Here is a 26,227-nt window from a genome sequence, read left to right on the forward strand (position 1 = left end):
CACATAAAAACAGGAAAGCAGGTGGCCAGTCTAGGTCATGGGAACAGAACAGTGCAGCTGGAACATCCCACAACAATATCAACAGCTGGCATTAAGCAATCCGCAAATGGTTAAGGATTTTTAAAATTAGGAGTAAGGTGGGGCGTCTGGGTGGCTCAGTCGGTTAAGCATCCAACTCTTTGGCTCAGGTCACGATCTCGTGGTTTGTGGCATGAGTCCCATGTCGGGCTCTGTGCTGACAGCTTGGAGTCTGCTTGGGACTCTCCCTCTCCCTGTCCCTCCCCTGCTCGTGCTTGCTCACTCTCACTCTCTTTCTCTCAAAATAGATAAAATAAACTTAAAAAAAATCAGCAGTAAGGTGACCCGAAGGGGCAAATGTATTGTGGTACCAGCCCCCATGTGGATCTCCTCCTGATGAGGACGGGTTCGACCATGTACTGGGGCTCAAATCTGATTTTCGTGTGCAGTTATGTCTACTTTTTCCATTAAAATTCTTGGAAAAAACAGTATCTTGAAAGCCCTCTAAAATAATTTGTAATTATTCAACAGATGGCTGCAATTCTAACTGGAAACTTTACTGAAGCTTACTCTACATAGATGTTGTTCTGAGCACTTTACATATGTTACCTCAGTCTCCCTTCACCAAAAACCCCGTGCGGTGGATGGTAAGACTATGAACTGCATTGTGCAGATGAAGGCCGGAGACACAGGGAAGGGAAGCAAATGGCTCAAGGTCAGGACTAGGTTCTGAACTCAGGCAGTCAGGGCAGCCACCCCCAGGCGGGCTTCCCGGATGGACCAGCACACAGAAGAGACTCTTCCCCTGGCCACGAGATGCTACCACAAAACTCCTTGGCACATTGTATTTCCTTTGCACCAGCTACCTCCACGAGGTTACAGGTAATAAAAGGAAGCGAACCGGTAAACACCCGTTACCATCTGCCTGACACGATGCAGTTTAGCAAGGGAGGACGCTGGGTGTGCACCGTCAGGCATGGCATGTATTTTACGTACTCTCTGTGCCAGTCATAAATCTGATGGATGTTGCCAAATACAATCTTGTCCTTCCCTTTCATGTCATCAGGAACACCATCTTCTTTCATGAGAGCCATGTAGCCCTGTGAGCATTTACAAATAAGTTTGTTTCAGTGAACGTATTGGAGTCAGATAATGATTTATGGATCAACGCTCATAAAGAACAAAACAGACATCTGCAACGCCTCACAACCCGTTCTTCGTTTAAAAACAAGCAAAAATCCTATACGAGAAGTGTCTTTCACTGGCACCACATGTACGGTCATATGCCATGCCAAGATTTTCTCTCCTTGAACTATTGGGAATTAATAGATCCAAATTCTTCTAAGGAACTGAAGACATTTAAATGTAAATGGTTTCACAAAAACAAATCATCTTATCAGCTTGTAAACATTAACTATTTGGCCAAAAACATATCTCCTCTGTTCTCAGCATGATATAAACAGATTTCCTTTTCTTTTTGGATTATCTACATACTTCGTTAAATGAGAATTTAACAACATTCCTTTCATAAATTGATTTTTTAACAGCAGTTGATTAAATATGTTGCTAAAATGTGGCTTACAACTTCCATTTAACTTGAATGGGATTCAGCCTTGACCGGAATCTCTTAAGAAATTCAACTTATTTTACTGTTAACAATAACCGCAGGCAGACACATCGAGCTTGCTACATCTTTGGTTACACAATTAACTGTAAAAGCCGTTACTTTTAATGGAATGAACACCCACAAAGTATCAACCTAGATATATTTACAAAGCTGAAAGAACAGTAGTATTTTATGGTATAAAAACAGCTTTCTGCTGAGTTTACAAATATGATTATGCCCTGAACTTCAATGCCAGGGATGAGCCTGGAGATGGCCTTGATCCAGTGTGGATGGCACTGGTTTTGTCATGGCTCCACAGTGCACAGCAACTTCTGGGCAATGCCGATAGTGCTGCATTTCTTCCGTGAAAAGTGTAAGTAGGTGGCCTAGTGCTGTGACAGAGCAGCCCCGAACCCAGGTGGACCCAGGGTGGATCTGAAGCCACAGCTGGCCACGCTGACTTTTTCCACCACTGACGCTCTCCTGTTTCTGCAGGGATATCCACTTTTGTAAATCATTAAGGGCAAGATCCCCAAAAATAAACGCAGTGGTTGGCTAAAATAATTTAAAAACTTAACTGTAAAAAAAGATGACTATGTCAAAGATGCGTTATGTGAAAAAAGCATTTAAAGGTGAATACGGATTAAGATAATTGGCTAAATTTCACTTTTCACAAACTTAGTTTTCTTGGCGGGGGGGTGTCAAATGTTTTTAAAGTTTTTGAGAAGTTATTGGTGTACATGTTTGATACTCCCTTGACAACTCTTGGTGTCTGATATAGGTCATTAAATCTCTGAAAACACAGACCTCAACCACACAGCCGAGGTCCCGCACATAGTCACGCTCTGTCTCCACTAGTTCTTGCAAAACATAGCTGGAAAGAGAGAGAAAAACGAGTGTTAGGACCCCAACTCTTCATTTTCTAAATGAATTCTTTAGCACTTTGCTTTTGTCAGGTCAGACTCCTGCTGGGACTGAATCTGTAATGTATCAAATTGACACAATTGGGTCTCTAATTCTTGAATGTCCCAAATCACTTACAGGTTCATGTACATGACCCATGACAGCTGTGGACTCTGATCACATATACAGACAATAAAGAGAGGCTTAGACATAAATGTGTCATAAAGGCACAACGTTAAAGGAAGCAAGTTTGTTTTGTTTTGAAACAATTATTTTAAGCTTCACTGGACATGTAAGAAAAAATTTTAACTCAGATATTTAAAGCCTTGGGTCTGACCACTCACAACTGTTTAAGGCCTCTCCGATAAGAGGAGACAATCGGTTGCTCTGAAAAGCAAACCACCTCGGCTGGCCTTGAAAAGGTCTGTTGGTCTGTTCATTCGACCAGCGCTGAGTGGGCATCTCGTACCAGATACAGACTGTGCTGGGAGAGAGCACTCAGTAAAATCCAGTATGTGCCCTCACGCAGCATACAAGTTTTCCCTCTTCTCCAAAGGCAAGTTTAAACCTTTTGTAATGTTTTTCAGGACTCTTTTTACCGTAAGCGGCTTTACTGGAACTGAGACGCTATCAGGAAGGTGTGCTTGAAAAATATTCAAGTGTTTTGAGTCAGATTACATCTGATTTTATGTTGCTTTCTTTTCCTTCACAACTATACATATGATAGACAGCACAGCACTTCCCCCCCAGAAGTGGCAGGAGACATGCGTGTATCATTTACAAATAAAGTACAACATGCAAATAACAGAAGCTAGAGCTCTAGGGGCACCTGGCTGGCTCAGTTGGAAGCATGTGTGACTCTCAATCTCGGGGTTGTGAGCTCAAGCCTGACGCTGGGCATACAGCTTATAAAACAAAACAAAACAAACGAACAAACATTTTTCCAAACTCTAAGAAAAACAAACAAACAAACAGACCACAAACACCTGCAGCTAAGGCTTACTGCACCCTTAAGAGGTTCTGAGAGAATTTCAAACATATACACAATTATTCAAAGAGAGACCCTGGATCTCCTGGTTGCCCTGATTCAGAGATGAACCCCAGTCACATTTTTGAAGGCGACGAAGACCAGAGCACAGCCGACAGTGACACTGGAAACATCTCTTACTGCCGTCTCTTTAAGGAGCTGGATTTCCTTTCCTCCATCTCATCAATGGGCGACGAGGAGGAGAGAAGGGAGTTGTCGGAAGGGTTGAAGGAGGGGCTGCTACTGTCTCCCTGGTCAACAAGGAGTGAGCTGGGCCGGTCCTCCAGAGCCTGAAAGAAAACCAGACCACCAGTCATGTTTCCAGACTACAGTCCACGAGGCTGAAATTAGGATCGGAAAATCTCATAAACCAGAAAATACAGAAAGCCGGACTATAAAATGAGAAGATCCACATTTGTGATATTACACGGTATTTGGTAACAAAAACCCCCACTACTAGTACCAATATGGAGCAAGAGGAGCTGGTAAATAAGTCAGAACAAAGAGGACAGTGAATTTATATGCATTAATACATTCTATTCTTTGTCACCAAATAATTAGAAATGATACAACTTGTGTACAGCAGAGCATTGCACCCATCTCTGGACGTATCACGAATTTCGAAGGTAGCCATTTTCTTCTCGGTTATATTCCTGTCCAGTGCGGGGAACCTCCTCCGTCAGGCCAGCTGACCCCAGGCACATCACCGGGGTCCCTTAGTGGTGGCTACATGGCAACGTCAGCGTTCTGCGTTAAAGAACGTGGGCCTTGTTTCTTCCTTATCCACTAAGCCTTGACTCCCGCGTCAGTGCACACAGATCGCCCAGTGAAACGGATCTCTGTTTCTGGACACTTGCGACCTCCCTCCTCTTGGGCAGCAGCAGCCGTCATGCTGTCTTGATGACGCATCCTAGACTCTCACTCCCCACTGGATTTTGGTTTTCACGAGTGACTGTTTTCAGTGTCGTATGCCCTGCGGAACCTCGAACAGAGCTCTGCGGTGCGGTCAACACATCTGACTCGGAAGTGGACTTCTGCCCCTGGATTAATGTGACAACGATTAGCGGCTGTTTGCTTTCTCGTTGGTACATATTAACTGTGCTTCTTACCCTGAATTCCTAAAGCTCCTAGGGGTATGGGTTACGGTTCTTTTAAAATTTCCAAAGCACCCAGCTGGAGATGCAGAGACGATCAAGGGGCAGTTTACCAACTGAACTGGGAAAGTGTGATTAGCTTATCTTCAAACAAAAAGTTCAATACCAACTTCAGGACACTTAATATTTCCTATCAAATCAAAACCTCCAATGCTCGTCCAATTTTCTCCCCTTGAGGGTAGCAGACCAGTGCGGGCTTTGTCACTAAGCACAGCTCTAAGGACACAAAGTCAGTCCATGTAATTTTGTTCACCAAACCCACGGAGCTGTGGAAACATACCAACTGCTGTGCTTATTTGTGATAAACCGTCAAGGAACGGGGCTTGATGAGAAAACAGCACTCTTATTTTTAAGTAAATAGTTATTGACCTTTACTGGAAGCCAGCACTCTGCGGGAAATAGCAGGGCTTTGCTCTGTGCTCATGGATCACGGCGACAGGGGTCTGGAGGAGGACGGGGTGCTTCGCACTGTCTCCCGTCTAGGCCTGCAAGGAAACAGCTGATGCTCGTTGGATTCAATTCTGCTCCTTTCAATGGTGATAAAAAAGAAAGAAAACCAAGAAGATGTCTGTAGATGTCCCTTCAAACAGAGCTGCAAGCAGGGTGCTTCACTGGGGTCTGTGAAGCTCTGGTCTCCGGCTGGCGGAGCGGCTCTCTGGACCCCAAAGGACAGAGGTGCCGGGCATGAACCCAGCTGGGCAGCCGGAGAGGGTGCAGACGCCCCGGCGGACGCGATGGTGGTTTGGTGTTCCTGCCCGCCGGCTCTCACACAGGCGGCGTGACCAGGGAAAGGCCACCACGGGACCGAAACTCCTGGGACGTCACAGAGTCGGATGGATTACCTATCTGCGAAGCACTACGGGTTTGGTGGTGTGTTATGGGCAGGTTCCCTCTGTTCCTTAGATGCAGGCAGGTCTGCACAGACAATCCATCTCCTCTAAGGTTAGTTTTGATAAATTTCCAGGTTGTGAAATTTACTTTCAAAGAGCTTCACAGAAGGTGTTATGGTTATTTTAATTTCCTTAGTTTGCCACTTCCATATAATTCCATGTTTTGTGGATTTGTGCCTCCTCTGTATTTTCTTGAGAAGGTTACCTGATGTTTATTACTTCTTGAAAGAACACGTTTTTGGTTTTATTTATTCTACTGTTTTTCTGTTTTCCAACTCATTAATTTCTCTTGCTCTTCTAGTATTCTTGAGGTAGATGTTTATTTCACTTATTTTCATTCTTTTTCAGATCTCCCTTTATATTTCAATCGACGAAGAAAAGAAAACCCCAGGGTCAAGTTCAAACAGTCGCTGTGGCTGTTGGCCACTGCTGCCCTACTGCCAACGACGTGCAGGCAAGACGCATCCTCTCCCAAGTCCTGGTAGGATCAGGAATGTGGGGATGAGAGAGAGGCCGAAATCCCAGGAAATAGTTTTCAGGGTAGTTTTTATTTTTCCAACAGACTCAGCAGGTTTTAGGGTTAAGTTCAGGTGCCTGAACGTCACGCTGCACAAGAGCTGAACAGCTTCTTCCCAGTCCAGTTAAGCTAACATGTAGCTTTTGAAGGGTAACTGATTCAGTGTGCAAATTCTACTACCAAGGCGCTACAGCCTGAGAGGTCACCCATAAGAAAACGGGGGCAGATGACTATGCATCTCTGGCACGTGATAAGTGTGCAGGGGGAGCTCAGGGTCACGTGAGAGGGCAGGCTAAAGGGTATTAACATGATTCAGAGTTTTCATTGACAAAAAGCAGTTCTCGTTTGACATCAGAGGATTAGTGACAGGAAATCAACACACAGCAATGTGTCCCTTGAGTCAGAAAAAGAGGGCAGGATCTAGATTACATTCCATGGACAATGAAGAGGGGGTGAGTCCATCCCAAACAGCATAAATACGGTCCTTCCACCAGGGAAAGGGCAGGCATTAGTGACTCTGCCCATGTGGATGGGACCTTGCTAGCAGCGTAGCAGCAAACAGCACTTGTACCGAGCGGAGAGCTAAAAGACACAGGCTCAGAGAGCCTAAGCGTAAGCAGCAGTGTTTGAACACAAGTCTACCTGACTCCAAAACCTACGCCCTTTCCACGACGCCAAGAGCTTTAGGCCTGTTAACTGAAGGAGAAACGTAAGTGAGTAGAAAGAACTTAGTTTCGACTGGTAAAGTTCAATGCCTTAAAACTGAGAATAAGGAATAAAGCAGTAAGAGCTGAACGAAACCGTGTCATAGAACTCCTCTGCATTGGAAGCGCATCTGAATTAATCAGAAACCAATCTCTGTCCACTTAAAATGGAATGCGATGTCAGTACTTGCACAATGATGGCCTGGCAGGGTGACAAACAGTTGCCTCAGAGCATTGCTTGGGAAAACTATTTCAATTATTAGACAAGAATAATTTTAATGATCATATAACTGAGGAGTATAAATGTTTTAAAAATGTTTAAGGGTGTTTGAAAGCTCACTGGGTACAACTTAAGTACCCTTTGTTTAGACCATCAATCGAGTTGTCTCAAAGAGACAGCCAGGATGTGCTTTAGCGCAGTTCAAACTGCAATGATCCCAAATTCTTGACCAGTGGGGTCAAGTTCTTGGGTTATCTACCAAGTACTAGCAACCTTCGTAACTTCCAAGCCCATCATGTCACTTTCAGAACATGACTGCCTGAGAAGAAATTCCAGTGATGGTGGAGTGAGACAGTCTGGAGTTTTTCTTGACAGAATCCCCACTTGACTGAGTCAACCATAGTCTCATTAGTTTGGAAGTGTCTGAAGGTGTGCTGAGGGTCAGTGGTAGCAGAGATAGGTTGACAGTTTCTTTTGTAGTCTCTGATGATTAGAATGATCAGATGATTGATTAGAAGCTGTCTCGGGGTAGAAGAAATGGGAATGATCTAACATTACCCAGTTAATACCTGATGGAAGGAAGATAAATGTCTAAACTTAAAAAGTATACTCTTTGATCTGGCAATTCCAACGTTGAAAATCTACCCTACAGACACAACCACGCACACATAGCCAACATGGGTGTTTACAGTAGTGCAAAACTGAAAACTTTATACACACACACATACACATGTACGTATTATTACTAGGAATGTATTTAAATAAATTATAGCATAATGAGGTCTCTGCTCCTTCGTGGCTGGTTAAGTTTTTAAACTCTGTGGCTTTAGTTTTTTCATGTGTAAAATAAAATGACAATAGTGTGTACCTACCTCATTGGACTTCCAATATGTTAATACATGCTCAGCACTTAGAATGGGGCCTGGGTTAGAGTAAGCCCTCACGAGATGATCACTGCCATCTATATACAGTGGACTACTGTGCAGCCAGTACAAAAAATGAAGTAAATCTGTATGTACTGATGTGAGAAGATCCTCAAGATATACCAAGTCTCAAAATCTTAAAAACTCCACAAATCCACTCTGAAAGAAAGAGCAGGCACAAGCATCCTGTCCCTCTCACCTCCCCGCATATGTGTGCACCTGCCGAGAAAACGTCTGCAGGGCAATCTACCAAACTGATCACAGTGGTTACCTCTGGAAGAGGGACTGGTAAGAGAGGCTGGGGGCTTTTATTTTCAGAGAGGTGACGTTTAAATGATGTTAAGTCACTTTACAGGAGTTGTAGGATATAGTAATGTAAATGTTGTTGCCAATAATGGTTTTTCCATCTCATAGGAAAACTGAAGAAACACAGAATTGCTTTGAATCAGTTAGAAGCAATGCACACCTATCTAACTCCAAATCAGTATTGTTGACTTTGGGGCTTTTATCAAACAAATCCATGTTGACCAACTGGAAATGCAGAGGTCACTCAGAAAATAAAGCCCTTACATAATAATGCAAGCTTTTCTCTCCTGTACACTGTAAATCCGGAAGAAAGACCTCAGAGACAGCAAAAGAAACTGTCAACCTATCTGTGGGTACCACTGAGCCTGGGCACACCGTGGACGAGTGGAGCCGACCCGACCACAGCTGTAATGGTGTTAGCACTGCTATCAGTGAGGGTGCAGGAATGGATTATAATCTTGGCTCCTGGGAGGCACCTCCAATCTCCTGGGATATCTTTCTTGACAGGAATGTTTGTTTACAGAGGGGCCTCGGGCCAAGACAGAGCGTCTATGCCAACGGTATGACTCTTGCTGGGGGCTTTGGGCCACGTGGGGTCCTGCTTTCTGGAGGGGCAGGGGACAAAGGGGAGCCACGCAAGCAGTCAGTCTTGCGTACATGACTGAGCTCAAATAAACACTCTGAACACCAGGGCTCGGGTTAGCATCCCTGGCTGGCCAGACTGTCCGTGTGTGACATGCAATGATGTCAGACACCACTGTCAGGACAGGAGACGTCAGCACTCTGCATGACCCTACCGGGAAGGGACGGCTGGAAGCCTGAACCCTGAACCACAGCTGCACCCTGCCCCGTGTCACCTCCTCCCTGGCTGACTTGAATATGTCCTTTCACAGTATAAACCACAAATGCGGGTACAACGCCTTCTCTGAGTTCTGGAAGTCGTCCAAGCCAATGACTGAACCTGAGGGTGATGTTGGGGACCCCCAAACTGGCAGGGTGGTCAGAAGGGAGGGTGACCTTGGGGTCTCCACCTGTGTAACACGCCCCAAGCACATTCAGCAGCCCCGAGAGCGGTTTCCAAAGCTCAGGCTCGCTCTGTCTGGGAAACCTTACCATCTTGCTCTTCACGAGTTCTTCAATCGCACTCACGAGCTCGGCCGCACTTGGCGTTTCGGAGCTGGTGGGCCGGACTAATAACCGGGAAGAGGCCTACGGAAGAAGTTAAGAAAAAGAAAGGGGGGAGGGGGAATGCCTCACATTAGTCACCGGACAGACAGTAAATTCTCCTGCAAGCTCAAGCTCTTTTTCAAAGTAAGTCCAGACAAAAAGACCACAAGTTTGTCTTTGTTTGCATTTATTTAAAGTCATCCTTTTAAATTTACAATATTCTGACATGAAATATTAAATAAAACCTGTCTGGGATACATGTGGAAAGCAGACAAAGTCTGTTTTTAATCCTCAGTCATGTAACATCATAATGTTTTTTCCAAAAGAGGTGACCGGGCACGGGGAGATTCTTACTATAACTTTGGCAACTGCCAGCAAGGCTAGTGGCTAAGCAGGAAAAAAAGTACGGAATCTGATCAACGGAAGAATGAAAGGCTTAAGTTCTAATGAGTGAATCCTTAAATAACCCGGAAAACAAAACAGGCTACTAAAAATGGCTTTCCTGTGTTTATGGGGTTAAAAGAAAGAAACAAGAAAGAAAAGGAAAGGAACCAGGGTGCACTGACCAGACAGGGCAGAGGGGGACGAGCTCACCATTTTCTGTGCCATCCATTTCCCCAATGATTAGTGCAGAGTACAGAAGATCTGTGGCCTCACAAGCTACCAGATGCCATTTACGGCTAGAATCAGGGTGTACAGGGGGTGACAGTTAAGGAATTTCAGGGAGGGACTACTGAATTCAAGTTTCAGTAATTAGCAAACACGGCGTGTTTGCAGATTACTCGTGCCATCAATTAACTGGAGACTAGAAGAGGGCATAATATGAACCTTGCTTCATATTAAGGACAGCAGAGAAGCATGCGACACACGGCTAGCTGTCCTAACGATGCGTTTCTCACAGTAGACAGATATGGGTTTGTACATTCACAACACGGCTTTTACATATGTGGATCCATGTATGCGCTTTGCAAAACAAATGTCGGTTTGGTCTAATGAAATCTGGAGTATGGGGTGAAGAAAACGCAGAAAAAAATTCAAATGGAGAGGTAAGGAAACTGAGCCAGAACAGACACAGAACACAAATCAACATAATGCTGCAGTGAAAGTTTACAAAAAGAGAAAACAGAACAAAACAAAATATTAGTCACAAGGTAATATACTCGCTGGGAATATCACTACAGACTTTTGCAAATGAAGAGCTGCTACTGATAAAACCCAATGAGGTGACACAGCAACTGATACGTGATTCTCGCAAACCAAAGTACACTGTGCGATCCACTCTCCAAATGGAGAAAAACGCTCTTCTTGGGGGAACAAGTCAAGCAGGCCCTCCACCTCACTTTGGCTAACCATCAGATTTGGGAAATGTCAGTTCTGTGCTTTAAAAGAAGGTATCGCTTAGAATGCCACCAAGCAGTTCAGGAATTGTCTGAGAAGTGACGCATTCCCATTTCCTGCCGAGGCTACTCCGTGCAGGGGGCGAGGTCCTCTGGCACCTCCCCTCAGCTCCCGCAGCACGCGGCCAGCACCTCAGATGCCCCCAAACGCCAGACTCCAACCCAAGCCACGTCCTCAGCCAAGACCCGCAGCGCCCTGACCGCGCGCTCCGAGCCACAAAGCGGGAGGAGGCGGGAGATGGCTGCCCAGGCCACGACTGCGTAGTCGGCCTCGGCCTCACACCTGTCGGTCACGGGGCCGGGGCAGAGTCCAGATCATAAAACACAGGCAGTCCAGCAAATGACCGTGTTAGCACGGAGGAGGGAGTCAGGGAAGGAAAAAGAGGAAGAATGGGGGAAAATGATGAAAACATCTGTTTTACTCAGAAAACTTCGTTACTGCCAAAAAAGAAAAGGTCTCCGGTGATGACTTCATAGCATGGTTTTCAACACCTGCCAGTTTTGGGAAGCACACCGGGGCCAGAACGTAAGGGGACGTACAAGCCAGTTACCAGCTTTCCATTTTGATACTTTAGGGCTCTACACCTGGGATGCACAAAGTTGTCGTAGATCAGGTAAGAACTGACCAAACAAACAAAAACCCAAGATTGGTTTGAAGCCTCCACATACACCTGAAGAGGAGACTCATGGTTGCGAACCGATTCCTAGACCCTGGCACCTATCCCTGCACCCCAGGTGACCCTTGGCACTAACGGCAGGCATGCCGGAGAGACCAACTGGACAGCAGCACCACGTCATCTGGAAACAACGCCCGTGTGCAAAAACACCTAGCAGAGAGAGCAAGATGGCCTAGTGTTCATTCAGGGCTGCGACCCCAAGATTGCGTGAGATTTCTCTGACTCCTGTCTCAGGGACACTGGTCAGTACGGTAAAAAGAAAATAAAGTTACTTTAGAGGCAGCACTTACTGAAGCATTATTAAAAATGCAGTGACTGTGTCTGTGGGAGAAACGACACGTGCTGGCCCACTGCTTGCTCTAAACTGACTCTGGTATTCCTACGTGTGGGGTGAAAACAGGCCGCACAGCTTCCCGCCGCCTGTCCTCAGCCCTGCTGTGACGCTGGTGCTAGGTGGCGGGGCCCGTACCTTGTCGTCCTGTGAATCCGGCTGCAGCAGGCTGTGCTGTTGGATGGCCATGGGCGGGGGGAGGGGCACGGCGTCGGCGCCCTCCTCCCCTTCCTCCTCCCCGCAGCTCTGCATGCCCGACGAGGAGGACTTAGAGAGTGTGCCGCTGCTCAGGCCCTCGTTCCGGCCCCTCTGAAATCAAACCAGCGTCCGCGCGTCACGTTCCAGGCCCGACTGTCAACATCAGGTCACAGACAGAGCCCTAAAGGGTGAACTGGGGGAAGTGTGGCCGGCACAGGAACGGAGGGGACAGAAATCAGGAGCAAGCTCTTTCCACCCCTGATGGGAACTGCTCATCCCTTTCTGCACACCAGCTACCTTGCTTGCAGACTCGGACCGGAGAAGGGCCCCCGCGCGTGACTTCTGAAGAGACCACCAATGTTATCCGTTAGGCTTTGAACACATCTCGTCGTCCACCACCACCCCCTCCCCGGGGACCAGTTCAAAAGCCTGAACCCTTAATAACTCTCATTCGGTTTCTCTCGTCTACTTCCATTTTGTTTCTGATAACTTGCTAGAATAAAATTCACTGAAACTATAATGGCATGAAGACTGATACAGTTCAAAATGCTCTGGAAGAATCTGAATTTAGTCTCACATTACTTTTACTCGGCTTTCACTTTTAGAAAAGTTGTCAGTTTTATTTCTACACAGATGTAGAAAACAGACAGATGAGGACATAATAAACCACATTACTGCAGTGAAAACCCAGGGCAGAACATGCCCAGGAAAAAAGCAGCAGAAAACCCATGTCTGCAAAACAAATTAAACGATACAAATCTTATCCTATCTGTCTGCCTTTTTCTTTTTTTTGAGGGAGCTGGGTGGGGCTGGGGGTGGCGGGCCTCAGTTAAAAACTCTGAGGGCCCCTCACTGCCACCACCAGCCCGACAGCCTAGCCTGGGGGTCACGAAGGGATTCTGTTCCTTGCGGTGTAATTTAAAGCTCCCACCCCTGAATGAAAAGGGAACTTAGAAAAATTCCCGGCTGGCAGATACCCGTGTATCTGTAATGACGTGGGAACGATCCAGTGTTTACTGGTTAGCAAAGTAAGCTCGCCCTGTGTCGGCTGGGGAGGACAGATGTTAAGCATGAACTGAGGACACCCACGCCCCTCTGGCCCCTGCACGTCTGAAGCTGGGGCCCTGCCTGCGCAACGCTGCGGCCGTGGTCTAGGCCGAGCTCAGGGACGGCCTGCACCTTCGCAGCTTGAGCGGCACCTCCCGGCTTGTCTGTGGCAGCGGGGCCAGGCGGGCTGGGCCAGCAGGGCGCCTGCTTCCCGCTGGAGCAGGCCTGGGGGGACGCTCGGAACCCTGCGCTCCTTCTCGGGAGCCACCGTGGGTCCCGACCAGGTCAACACGGAGCTGCCAGGGCCCGCCCGTCCCCACCGAATCCAGTCTGCTAACGGGGGATGGAACGAGCTGACAGTCACAGGGACCCACGGGAAAGGGAACCGAAGGAGCGTGTTCCCACGACAAACGAGCATCCCCACGACTCCAGGGGAAAGGCCGGGGGGCTCTGACCTCTTCCACCGTCTCGTCCTGCGGGGTGGCTGCGCTGTCGTCCGAGTCCTTCTGCGAGCCGGCATCGGCGCTCTTGCGGACCTCCCGGCTCTTCTTGTGCTTGTGCGCCAGCTTCTTCACGTGCCCGTCGGCCTTGCCGCTGCTCAGCCGTCGCACCGGGCTCGTCAGCCACTTGCGCAGCGTGTTGCCCGGGCGCTTGGGGCCCGGGGAGCTCTGGGCCCCCATCATGTGGGGCTGGAGAGAGGCCACGGAGGCGGGCGGGCTGGCATCGTTACTGGAGACGGACAGCGAGTCTGAAGGGTGAGAGAGACACGGCAGGTTTGACCGAACGGCCTACAGACAGATCCTCCGGCCGTGTTGCCCGCAGGCTGCGTTCGCCTGCAGGCGGGCGCCCAGCTGTGCCCGCCGCCTACCTGCGGCCTGGAAACGCGGGAAGGGAAGGTCCGCTGTCTCACGCACACACCTTTCAAAGCTTTACTGAACCTGAGTTGTTCCCAGAGATGATTCTCCTCAGGACGTACCGTTCCCCCCAAAACCCCAAGTCACCAATCCCCTGAAGACCATCACACAGATGGTCTTCAAAACCACGTTCATCCACTTTCTTGATAAACACAAGCTATGAAAGAAGATTTCAAAAGAAACTAAGAACTAAGTTTCAAAAGAAACTAAGAAACTAAGAACTGGTGCATAAAGACATCAGTTTGACTCATTACCAGTGAACAAAAAGTACGGCTCTGTAAATAAAGCGTGGACGTGTGCACGTACGCACATCAGAATGGATCTGACCTGGTCAGACTTTGGGACAAATGACACCCATCTGGAACGCTGTGTCAAGAGCGAAGTCAGCAGCTGGGAAAGGGGGTAATGCCGGCTGGTTTGGTGGGAGATCCGGCCTGGGGCCAGACCCCGGAACTATGCAGGCGCAGGGGGTCTTTCTCTTGGACTCGAAGTGACTTCTCTCGTCCAAGTAAATACCAGCAGCACATTTTTAAAAGAAATGTGAGGGGAAGCCTTCCTCAAATAACCAACAATGCTTTGCAGAAAACGTATCCGAGAGAATCTTCTCACTGGATCTCAAAAATTAAAGAGAGTTCACCCTGAATTGTTTTTTCAGGAGAAAAAAAGAGACCTAAAAAAAGCTTAGAAGACAGCTGACACTCACCGAATCCAAGCAGTTATGAGGCAGGACTTTACAAACTGAAAACCAGTGACAGGACACTGCCTGGCCCTTTCCTGAGCACCTGACTTGAGGGTGTCAGTCTAGTGAAATAGAGTAAAATGCTTTACACTTTAAGAAATGGAATGAGGAAGGAGATCATTCACTATGCTTGTTATTTTCTTAAGTCTTCTGAAGCCTGAAAAATATATTAAAATTACTCTTTGAGACGATCCTATTTCACAGACACCTGTATTCGTTTGTTTACCTCGGTGGCACCAGAGACATTATGTGCTGCAGTTACAAAGCAGGAGAGCTAATCCCTCCCAATCCTGTGATTAGATGCGAGAGAGTCAACAGTAGTTTCCCACTCCTGCTCCAGACTCCTGGACGAGACGGCGGATCCCTGTCTAATTGCCATCTCATTCCTTCCCTGGCCCAAGCCTTGCATGAGTGGAGGGTATAATCTTCCATAAACAGATGACACATTTCAAGCAGGATCGCTCATTCTTAAAAATCTAGATTTTCTCAGAGCCAGACTTTGGTTCAAAACTAAGCAATACAGAATTCAGTTGACAAGTAAAAACCTTTTCCCCTGTGTGGGTATGTGCACATAGATGTGTGGATCTAGATTCGTTCGTTTATAACTTTATTTTAAAATGAAAGTCACTACAATATTTCCACATCTCTCTTTTCCTCAGGTACCATCTAAAGAGGCAGGAGAGAATTACACCATTAAGCTGGCCACAGCACACAGTAAGTACTTCCTAGAAATTTTCTCAGGTGCCAATTCAGGATAAAGGCAAACAGGGAAGCACAGTGCCTAGCCTCAGGAACTTTCACGTAGAGACAACAAGAAGGACAAAAAGAAGAGGGAGGTTGGGGTAATCCACATGCCAAATGACAATTTATTCAACTGCAGGTTTTTTTTTTAAGTTCCAACTAATTTTATTAGCAAGATGCTGGGTCAGCCACAGCAGGTGACACTTCCACAGTCCTTTAGTGTGCTGGGACTCAGAGCCAAGCCCTGTACGTGCCACTGGACAAAGATGAATAAAACCGTCCTTCACCCATGGGATCCACCATGTAGTGTTTTCCAGGACCACATAACTATGAGGCCAGAACTATAAGCGAGTACAAATCCTGTTAGAGGCTGGGAAGAAGGGGAATTGAGTAGACGGATCCCAGAAGGCTTCTTGAAGGAGGCATCAGAAATCCCCAGCCCTAAGAAGTAGAGCGAGCTGATTCACAGCCCACGTGTGAAGGGCAGTCACGTCTTCCACATACATTCACTCAGCCAGGTAACTCAAGACAGAGGACAGTGGAGGTGGCACTCAGGCGGAGGCTGCGAGACGTCCGGGGCTGGCCAACCTACGACACGTGTCACTGATGGGGCCCACTGTGCCTCGTATGAATTGAGGGAGGCAGGAAAGAGACAGAGGCCCTCTTACTTCAATAAAACCCAATCAATTACAGGTCTTGACATTCATAAGCAGAATACTCACACGTTCCAAGTAACAGGGAGCACCAGCTAAGCCAACCAATGAACCTCACACGTGTTCTTGTGCCTACAAGTGAGAATCTGGGGGAGTGTGGCACGGGAGCAGTGTAGCACATAGCATGAATCCTTACTGAAAAGGGGACGCCCGCTGTTACCCTGACACAGTCTTTGTCCACCAGAGCCTGCAGGGTCACTGAGAAGCGGGAGGGCACTTAGATGGGCGTGGGCAGTGGTGGGCAGGGACTCGGGGCAGGCCCTGCAGCACAAAGACCTCTCCTCTGGTCAGCAGCCCCAGCCGGCCTTTGGAGGCACGAGGGCATGAACTGCAGCCCATCAATAACGCTTTGTGGGACGCGGCTGGCTCTGCCCGGATACTTCCCAGGGCATTCTAGCCTTGCCTGCCAAGGAGCTAGCCTCTCCCTGTGGGCTCAGCTGCAGAGCGTTTGGTTCGCTGCACTTTGGGAAATAGGTTCAAAAGAGAGTTCCTCCTCACCTGGCAGGTCACGCGTTATAAACGTGGCCGTGGCCTGAACGTTCCATCCCAGACCCGGAAGGAGGCAGAGCTGCCCAAGGCCGGAGCTCACTGGTTACAGATGAACTGCTGTTTCTAAGGGAACAGCCATTCTCTTCCTGGGCTGCTCTTTATCAAATCACTTAATGACACTGTTTCACTTTAGTGGAATATTTAGGACTTAGAAAAATCTGGCAGCCACTACGAACTAAGGAGAAAGTTTTGTTGCATTTTAAGCAGCACTGTTTCAGTTGTTGTTTTTAAGTAAGATCTATGCCCATCATGGGGCTTAAACTCCCAACCCCGAGATCAAGAGTTGCATGCTCTACTGACTGAGCCAGCCTGGAGACTGTACAATTTTGTCAAATTTTATTTTGTTTTGTTTTGTTTTGTTTTGTTTTATTTTATTTTATTTTATTTTATTTTTTAGGTCAAATTTTAAATTTTACCTTGAAAAAACTATTTTACTTTAGAAGTCTGAAAATGTAGAAGGAGATTTCTTCACCTGTCTCCAAGATGAGCACTTTGTCTAGTGCAGGTCTGATACACTGGCCACAATTCTGGTGATCAGCAATTAAATAAAAAAAAACAAAAACAAAAACAAAAACAAGCCCCTAAATCAAAAGCAAAATAAATTCCTTCTCTTTCTACTTTGCCTTTAACAGTAACGCTCACTTTTTCATGCTACTTGACACTCTTCGAAAACACAACAAATTGTATTTCTTTCTTTACACTATACAAACTTCTACCCAAATCAATGAATTAAACACTCCATTTAAATGCTCGTTACTTGCTTGTGACATAATGTGACAATCAGGAATTTAAAAACTTAAAAATCATTGAAACTTAATATATTCATTAATAGAATGGAATAGAGTCCTGCTAATTTTGTTGTTGTTGTTGTTGTTAACTGAGGAACACACTTTGACCACTAGACCAGCTGCTTTGTTGCAACTTTAACCAATGTGTCCTAATGGTACCTAGTGGAACTAAGGTCCCTAATGTTACTGGGCACAAGGCAAGCGTCAATCACACAACCAACAGGGCTTTAGAAGGTCTCCTTGGGAAGATTACTGGCCTGCACAGAGGTGCCTTTTCTAGAAGGGTTCCCGGTGGCTGTGATACGCTGAGTCTAACGTGTCCTGCCCAGGTATAAACACCACTCGGGCAGGCCCCCTTCCTCTAAAACCTCACCTTTCTGCCGGATTACACTGTGGATGGCAGGGGCCAATAAGAGTAATCCTCAGGTGGAGGGCTATGGTCCCAGCTCTGCATAACCCTTTCGTGACGGTACTCTCCCAGCAGGATAACTGCCAAGACAGGAAGCCAACCGCGACCTTAGACTCCAGGTTTCACGTGGGTGGGTGCTGAGTCTGGTTTGTTTACAAGTACGTGCCCAGCTGCCGGCAGGATGTGTGGCACATCCTGGGAGCTTAAATGTGTGTGTGGAATAAATGACAAATGGGTGAGTGAGTCGATTACCAGCTACAGGCTCCCTCCCCGACTCAGCACACTGCCTGCTAACTTAGGTTGACCGCAGTAAATGCCACCAACGTCCTGACTTGGTGGTAGACCCTCCTCAGTTCCGAGATGAGCTACAAGTACCACCGAATTTTAGTCAAATTCATCAGTCTGTCAATTACTTACTTGCAAGATGGTAATTCACAGCAGATTGAGGCTATTCTTGTAATGATCTGCCCTACGTGGGGCTTTCTTGTAAGGCAGAGGCAGGCCCAGGAGCTCGTGGTGAGAGTGGTGTGCACGTGAACTGCACCCATCATGCATGGTGGGGACCAGGGAGCAGAAAGTGGATTCAGGACCAGACTGAACGGAGAAATACGGCGGAAACTAACCTGACCCTCAAAGAAAACTGTATTTGTTCCTGTTTTCCATCTTCAGCTGCTGTCTCTTGCCTTTCCCTCGATTCCTAACTTCTGGGAAGTAAAAAAAAAAAAAAGACTCAGCACCCAGTCCCACTGCTTTTTCACCCATCCCCAACCTTCCTGCCTCCAAGAACGGCTGCGGTCACATCCTGTCTTATCTGGGGATGTGCATTCTTCTAGCTTGGGGAAAATCCACTGATTCAAGTTCCAGACGGAGGATCAATTATGTGGCAAAAGGAACTGTGGGCTTGTCAAAGGGTCTGAGTCTCAGCCTGGTTCTCCCCCTCAATAGCCATGACCCCACACTGACATCCTGGCATCTGGATTTCCTCATCTCACAGGGCCAGTGTTGGATTACATGAAACAATGGGACGAATGAGCTTTACAAACGGTAAAGTGCTATTTGCAAATGTAGGATGGCTGACGCGACCTTCTTCAGGACTCCTTGGTAGTTGTACGAGACTTATTGCCACACTGTATTTATGCAACTGCGAGTGCCCGGAAAATGGGGATTTGGGTTAATCATCTTGGTAATCACAAGCCTGGCACGGTGACCAGGACATCCTCGAAATCATTTTGAGATGGATGGATGAAGCAAACCACATGGATTAGTTCATTTTCTTTCCATTTAACAACTTGTCCCTTATTAAGAAGAAAAAGTAAATTACAGCAGGAAGAGATACTATCAGCACATCAGTCTTTTAAAAAGACGCTCGAGTGCATACACGAGAAAGCCATTTGTGATGTGCCTGAAGCCCTAAGAGAGGAAATCAAGTTTATGTCCTCTTATTTTGAGGGGGAGACCAAGCCCACATAGATGGCTTCTTTGCTAAAGTCAGAGTTCACGCAAAGTCCACGCTAGATTTCTTCCTAAAAAAAAGGAAAAAAAGCTCGGGAAAGGAGGGAGAGCAGGAGTGCTGACCCCAGCCCCTTGCAGGAAGGAGTCTTACCGTGCGAGTACACACAACACAGAGACTGTCGGGAGACGATAAATCGCCTTCTCGTCCCAGTCACTAAGTTAGAGACATCTGTGATTCATAGAGCACTTTCTTTTTTAATGTAAGAAAAAAAGGCAAAAGGACCATATCCTGCTAGTTGCAGACTAAGAAGGATCACATTTCATTTGAACCCTCCCCCCATTTCACAATGGTGGCAAGTCTCAGGGCGCCTGTGAGTGCGCACAGTGAGGAGCACAGTACTGATTGTGTCTGTTCACAGACTCTGACACGCCAGGCCCTGATCGCGACGACGTTTCACCGGAACCTGTTTTCCCTTCCTGCCTTTCTTCCTTTTCTGTCCCCACAGCACATGGCTCCAGGAGGGCAGAGATGTCTGCTGCTCTGTTCATGCTGCCTCTCCAGAGTTTAAAGCCGGCTTTACCTTGAAGAGGGCTCTCTACAGATCAATAGTCATTTGAAAGCAACGGGGCCAGGTTGTGGCCCCATCCCATCACGTCCTGGGCTGGGCGCCGTGCAAGTCCTGTAGCTGTCTGACTATGGAGTGACAGTGAGTCCTTACCAGGCGGCTGGGGGGGGGGGGGGGAGGGGAGGAGGAACAAGCACGGACTTTGTAATGTTACAGTCTGACACAAACAGGAGGCAATACTCGTATTTTTGCACAGAAAAAGAAATTGCAGAAGACCTGGAAGCAAGCAGGGGGAAGCGGGCTGCTGGGCTGATCTCTCACCGGAAGCAGGGACCGCGAGGACGGTGAAGGCCCCGTCACTACAGGGGGCCAGTGTGCCGCCACCACAGCACCACACGTCTGCAGAGACCAGCACCCCTCACTCCACATAACGTCAACCAAACGGGCACACAGGACCCGCGCGGACGGCCGTGTCACATCTGACGAGGCCCGACCACCACGCAGACGTGCACAGTCAACGCTAGGAGACCTTCCAGTAAATTGCAACCTCACGTTTCAAATTCTCTTTCGGGGTCTCCCCCAACGATTTTAGCTAGTTTTGAAGGAAGGGAGTCCCATCTTTCTGTCCACTGTACATGGTCAAAGATCCGTGTCAAACGAACAATGCGGTGATGTCTCGACATACACGCTAACCAGGGGAAGCCTAACTCGGCTTGGCACGTTCCCACGGCAAACTGCTAATTTAAAATTCTACTTATAAGGACATAAAGGCATGTTTATTTAGCAGCTATTGCTAGAGAAAGATTATGTGCTCAAGAAAGATAACCCAAGGACACTTCGGGGCAGCTGCTTCCAATGTCTGATGGTAATTCCATCGGACTATTTTAGAACAGACTGGGCAGGGTTTAATCAGGTGCACCTGGCCTCCGGCAGGTTCTCAAACCTCTGTCTTGTCAAGGATTCGATGCAGCAAATCACATTTTAATTTAGGAAATTCTTGTACCATACCAGGAAGGTCGCAACGTACACGTGAGAATCAGATGTAGAAAATTACTTATGGAACAAAGAGTAAGTTGGTTGCTGACTGGGTTGGGGTTCAAATATTCCAGAGCATAATTTTCTGAATAATGACTGTCATTTCTACTCTTGTCAAATTGGCTTTTAATTCCCTGCTTTTGGAATTGAGGTGACATCTCTTTGGAATGAAAAAAACCAAAAAGGCCATAATGTACTAGAAATCCTCTTGAAGATCACATAAAAAGTGAGCGAATCTGCACATTTATTTTCCCAGATACCTGTCTACATTTCGTTTTACACAGGGACTACAACCACCTCCACGGGCTAAGTCCGTTAATTTACAACCATGATGAGCGAGGTGAAGCTGGGCTGTTACTTGGGGGGAATTTTGTGCACCGAAGAGGAACTCGACCTGCCCAGTGATGCGGTTCTACTTCCAGTGCTTCAGATACTGGAGCAAGCATGTCTCCAAACTTAAGTGAGCGAGTGCCTGGAAACGTTTCCTGAGGGACTTCTTGCTCATTCCGGTTACCCTACTGTTGTTCTTACACAGCCTCTGCCCATCTCTGAACCTGCAATTCTTAAGTTGCTCCCCAGCGTCAATAAAGATCCACCAGGCCTGCAACACGACAGGACACCACATCGTCGGCGCCATCGGCCGTTACCTCCTCTCCTGCACACGCCCACGTCCAGGTGTCCCAGGGCTCCGGGTCCCGGGGCTCAAACGGCCACACGAAGTCATGTTGACACAGGAGACAGCCTTTTTAAAAAGTGGGAAGCTGGACAGAAGGCCTGAGCACTAGAGTCTGCAGAATGGTAAGGAATGAAAAATGTGGCATGAGCATCAAAGGCAAATGTGCAAGGGGGGTCCTTAACGCAAACACGTGAGCTCTGAATTTGCTTTCCAATATGAAGTAGAGACTGAAAACATGAAAAGATCGAACTCCTAAGTTGCTGCTGTTGTTTGTTAAAAATGATCCCTGGATTCCACCAAAGGTCCAGCACGGCCTGGCCACAGCTCGTGCTGTAATAAAGCACACATGTCCTTTGCTGTCTGAGAAAACGCACAAAAGTGACCAGCACATTTGCTGTTCCCGGAGCAGCCCCTCCCGTGAACTCACACCAGGGTTCACTAGCATCCCCACCCCCCCCCCCCCCCCCCCCACCTCGGGGAACCGAGTGGAAGAACACAATGTAATCACTGGCACCCATGAAAACCGACTCGCCTAGAAAGCACCGCACTCAAACAGAAACACTCGCTCTACCTTGTCTCTCGGCGGAGGTTGAAAGCGAGGGTGTGCACAAGCAGGGCGATTACCCTGCTGTGTGCTTAGGGGGCCATGTCGTGAAGAGACAAGGGCCTTTTCACCACCGCATAACGCGAGGAGCATTAGGGACACACGGCTCGTAATGTCTCACCAGACAAACGTGCAAACGGAAGTCACACGTGCAAACTTGCTCCTTTGGCTCACAGAGAAATCGCCAAGTGCTATTTATTCTTGGTGTGGGTTCTGAAAACACTTCAAACATTACATAATCATTGGAAAATGTGGCTATGTCAACAAATGCAAAACTGCAGGCGTCATTTTCCCTCTCAAATTCATTCTCGTGAGGGGAATGCTAACCTGTCAGAATTTCTGGTCAGGAAAGCATCTCATCTTAAAGATCTTTCTCCACGTGTGAGAAATTAAAAAAAAAAAAAAATCTTTCTCCACGTGAATTTCAACACTTGAATTTCCAATAAGGAAACGTGAAGAAATTAAATAAAAATGAAAGCAGATGGCATAATCCTTTGCTTGGCTAATCAGATGAACAGGATATCACAAACTGCCAAAGTGGAGATTTGAAAACACCTCACAAATGGAATAATAGGAGAGCCAGTTTTTTTTGGTTTTTTGTTTGTTTGTTTGTTTGTTTTGAGAGAGAGCACACACACATGTAGGGGAGGGGCAGAGGGAAAGAGAGCAAGAATCTTAACTCCGTGCTCAGCACGGAGCCCAACACGGGGCTTGATTCCACAACCTGGATTATGACTGAGCCGACTGAGCCACCCAGGTGCCCCTGGGACAGACGAGTCTGGATCAATGTAAGGAATTTAACACGGATCGAGTGAACAGACTTATCTACACCCTGAACAAAATGGGCCCTGGCTCATGTGCTGGGTCAGGAATGCTCTGGGTACAAGTAGGTCTGTGGCTGGTGACGGTTCATCAGCAGGCTGTTGGCCTTCAGGAAAAGAGGAGTTTGGCAGCTGTCGTGTCCTGTGACCGGGACACTGGGAGAGGCGGCGTAGGGATGAGAGGTGGACCAGCCCCCGGTCGAGGCGCAGGGCCGACACGAAACCCCTCACGCTGCTGGGCGCCCTGCTGATCTGACACCCCTTTCCAGGGAGGTGGGGGAGACCAGGCACACGCGCGTCGGATCGACTTCTCGCCTGATGCAGACACCCACGCGCCGCAAACCACCCCATCAGAGAACACAACCATGTCGTCAGAGCTCTTGTCTCCTTCTCTCAACCCCGCTCTTACGTCGGGGCTTCCTTCTTCACGTGAGCCTCCTCTGCCCGGGACAAACGCTAGCTTTGTTTGAGGAGAGCTTCCAGCCCATACGCCTGCTTTCTCCGGGTAACAGGGCCATTTTCTTTGCCTTTTACATGAGTTAGCCCTTGAAATGTAGTTCTTGGGAGACGAACAGGCAGGCTTTTCTGCAGTAGAAAGCCTAAGCTGTCACAAAGGGAAAAGAAATCCCCAAGGAGCTACCTTGCCAGTGATGACAGGGAGGGGATTTGGGCTGACTTTAACACAAGGACAAAAGCAGATGTTTAAAGATATCCTTGTTGGATGGAAGAAAGACATTTTTTGAAGAACTGCATAAAAACGAGACCGGAAACACACACACAAATCCTGCAACCGCAGACATTTACGTCTCCCAGAGTTTTCAGACACCCTCCAGCCCGGCCCCTACACTCCTGCTTAGGGCTCCGTGGCTCTCCAGCCACACCGGCTGGGAAATGGGAATGAGAGGCGGGGCAGCATCAGCGCTCACGTGGAAAGTTCTCCAGACACGGAGCGGCCCCACCATGCAGCCCCACGTGAAGTCCTGGGCAGTGGCGGTGCCACCTCGCGTGGTCCGACTGCTCTCTCCTACACGGGGGAACGAAAGGTGTGAGCCCCAGAGCAGGCTCTGCAGGGCAGAGCACTGCGTGTGGCTGTGCAGCCCCCCCCAGGGAACTGCCGTGTAGGGGAGCAATGACTTCCTGGGGCGCGCTGCCCTCGTCTGCTTCCACGCTCAGGAACAGAACTCTTCCGAATGCTCCTGTATCCTCCTGCTTGGCTTCTTCAGAAGCTGAGACCCTCTGTGTTCCCAAAAAGTCAAATGGCTGTTCTTTTCACAAACTTACTTACGATTAACGTCACTTACACAAGGAAAACATTATAGAGACAAATACTGTGTGTTTACCAGATTCCTTAGTATTTAGTATACCGCTGACTTAGGGAAAATGAGTTTTTTTCTGTGATAAAATAACGGGTTCTTGAGTCTTAATTTCTTTATTTGGGAAGCTATTCCCAGGGCAATACAGCATTTATTATAGCCCTGACTAGATAATCATCATTTAAGGGAACAGAAAGCTAATTTGGGGGGAATAAGCAATCCTGTGAGGCTCGCTTAACATTCTCTTCGTCTGATTCTGCCTTTCAGAGGTTCTAAGACTGCTAAGAAACATGAAATGTTTAACCTGTGGGCATAACTGTTCCTGATATTAAACACAAAGTGTTAGCAGTAAAACATTTCATCTTATTTGTAGGAGGCTTACATTTGAACCGTATTCTTCGCGATGAATATTTACGCTTTTGTTTAACATCTTCTTACTACTTGTTGGGAAAAAAATGACATAAGTCAGGGTATCTTCTTAAAGAAGAGATCAAAGATTTTTTAGGGGGGCAATGTGTAGATTTCCTTAAAGTTGAAAATGCCTCTAAATGAAGCAGGACATACACAAAGACACTCCCACGCAAAATGGTTTTAAGAGAACATTCTGTAGTCAGTGGTTTAAACTACATGATTGATTTGTTTCAGGTGGTGACAGATTTCTCCTCATTCATGCACAAATTTTTTATTTTTAATTAAGACCACATCCAGCATGCCAACATGCAAAAGCCTGTTTCATGCACTCTAGACAACGTACGAATTGCCTAAGAACAGAGCTGGCCAAAATACACGATAAATCACGCAAACTTGTTTTCGTAGAGCCACATGACTCATTCTGCATAACCGTACGCTAATTTTTACATGGCATTAAGGGCGAAACGACCAGGGCCTTGGAACGCTCTGCAGCGAGCCGGCCAAACACCATCACTCTCCACGTCCTCGACGCAGCAGGTTTGCTGAAGCTTCAGTCTCAAGGGGTGGATATTAGTTTGGAAAGAGTTCCAGCTGTGGAGAATGAGGAAAGGGATGGCCCTCCCTCCCCCACAAACCACAAAGCAAGTATCTAGTGCATTATATTTTAGGGTCCCTGGTTGTTGGGTTCAAAAATAAAGAACACAGAAAGCCCTAGCCAGTTAGGAATCCCGTTCACAATTATATCTCAGGAATACCTCTCCCAAAGGCGACATGAGGCTCTAAGTTAAGGCAAGGCGTTGAAAAACGGGATTAAAACGTTAACTGCAGCTGAGGAGGCAAAAAGTACAAGGTGTGCCTGTGTGCGCACGGTTACAGCCCACTCCAAGAACACAAAGCGTTAAGGGCTGCGATCCCAAACTTTTAGTCTGATTTTATGACATCGCCCCCTGCCCCCTACAAGAACTGAATGGACCTGAATTTGATTTCTCAAATGATGAGTCTGTAATTTCTCGAAAACTGCCCACTCCCTTTCTAGGATATCACATCCCCAAACAATGACAAAAGGCCAAAAACACAAAGGAAAGAGGGTCAGGGCAACTGTTTGCAGAGTTGTTCACGGGTCCAACACTGGAGGTGAGATCCCAATCTCCGACGTGCCTTGGGACAGGGCAGCTCTCTAAGAATCCCGGGGCCTCCTGTGCGGTTACTCGGGGCAGCCGAGCGAGTGCATTGAGAAAGAAGGAAGGAAGGAAGGGAGGCCTGGAGTCTTTCCAGGAAGGAACAAAAGCAGGCAGGGAGACAAAGGCAAGGAAAAGAACGCCTCTGCTATGAGCACCAATTAATGGCACAAACCCGGTCCTCGGCTTTAATTAATGCCCCGTGTGACAGAATGGCACTGCCACAGCCCGGG

At 47.5% G+C, this 26,227-nt stretch overlaps 1 protein-coding gene across 3 annotated transcripts in view; it reads right to left on the reverse strand.

The window, feature by feature from the left end:
* The window catches only part of TRIO (trio Rho guanine nucleotide exchange factor), a 353,418-nt gene that overhangs the window by 28,707 nt on the left and 298,484 nt on the right, over nt 1–26,227 (reverse strand). For all 3 annotated transcript variants that reach the window (XM_053202016.1, XM_053202021.1, XM_053202025.1), the window contains exons 35-40: nt 13,541–13,833; nt 11,979–12,149; nt 9,382–9,477; nt 3,696–3,844; nt 2,432–2,498; nt 1,015–1,118 (exon numbers count right to left, since the gene is read on the reverse strand). In XM_053202016.1, coding sequence (XP_053057991.1) covers nt 1,015–1,118; nt 2,432–2,498; nt 3,696–3,844; nt 9,382–9,477; nt 11,979–12,149; nt 13,541–13,833 — 880 coding nt within the window. The remainder of the gene's footprint in view (nt 1–1,014; nt 1,119–2,431; nt 2,499–3,695; nt 3,845–9,381; nt 9,478–11,978; nt 12,150–13,540; nt 13,834–26,227) is intronic.

This window comes from Acinonyx jubatus, chromosome A1, assembly GCF_027475565.1.
Source record: "Acinonyx jubatus isolate Ajub_Pintada_27869175 chromosome A1, VMU_Ajub_asm_v1.0, whole genome shotgun sequence".
In the NCBI taxonomy this organism is placed as follows: Eukaryota; Metazoa; Chordata; class Mammalia; order Carnivora; family Felidae; genus Acinonyx; species Acinonyx jubatus.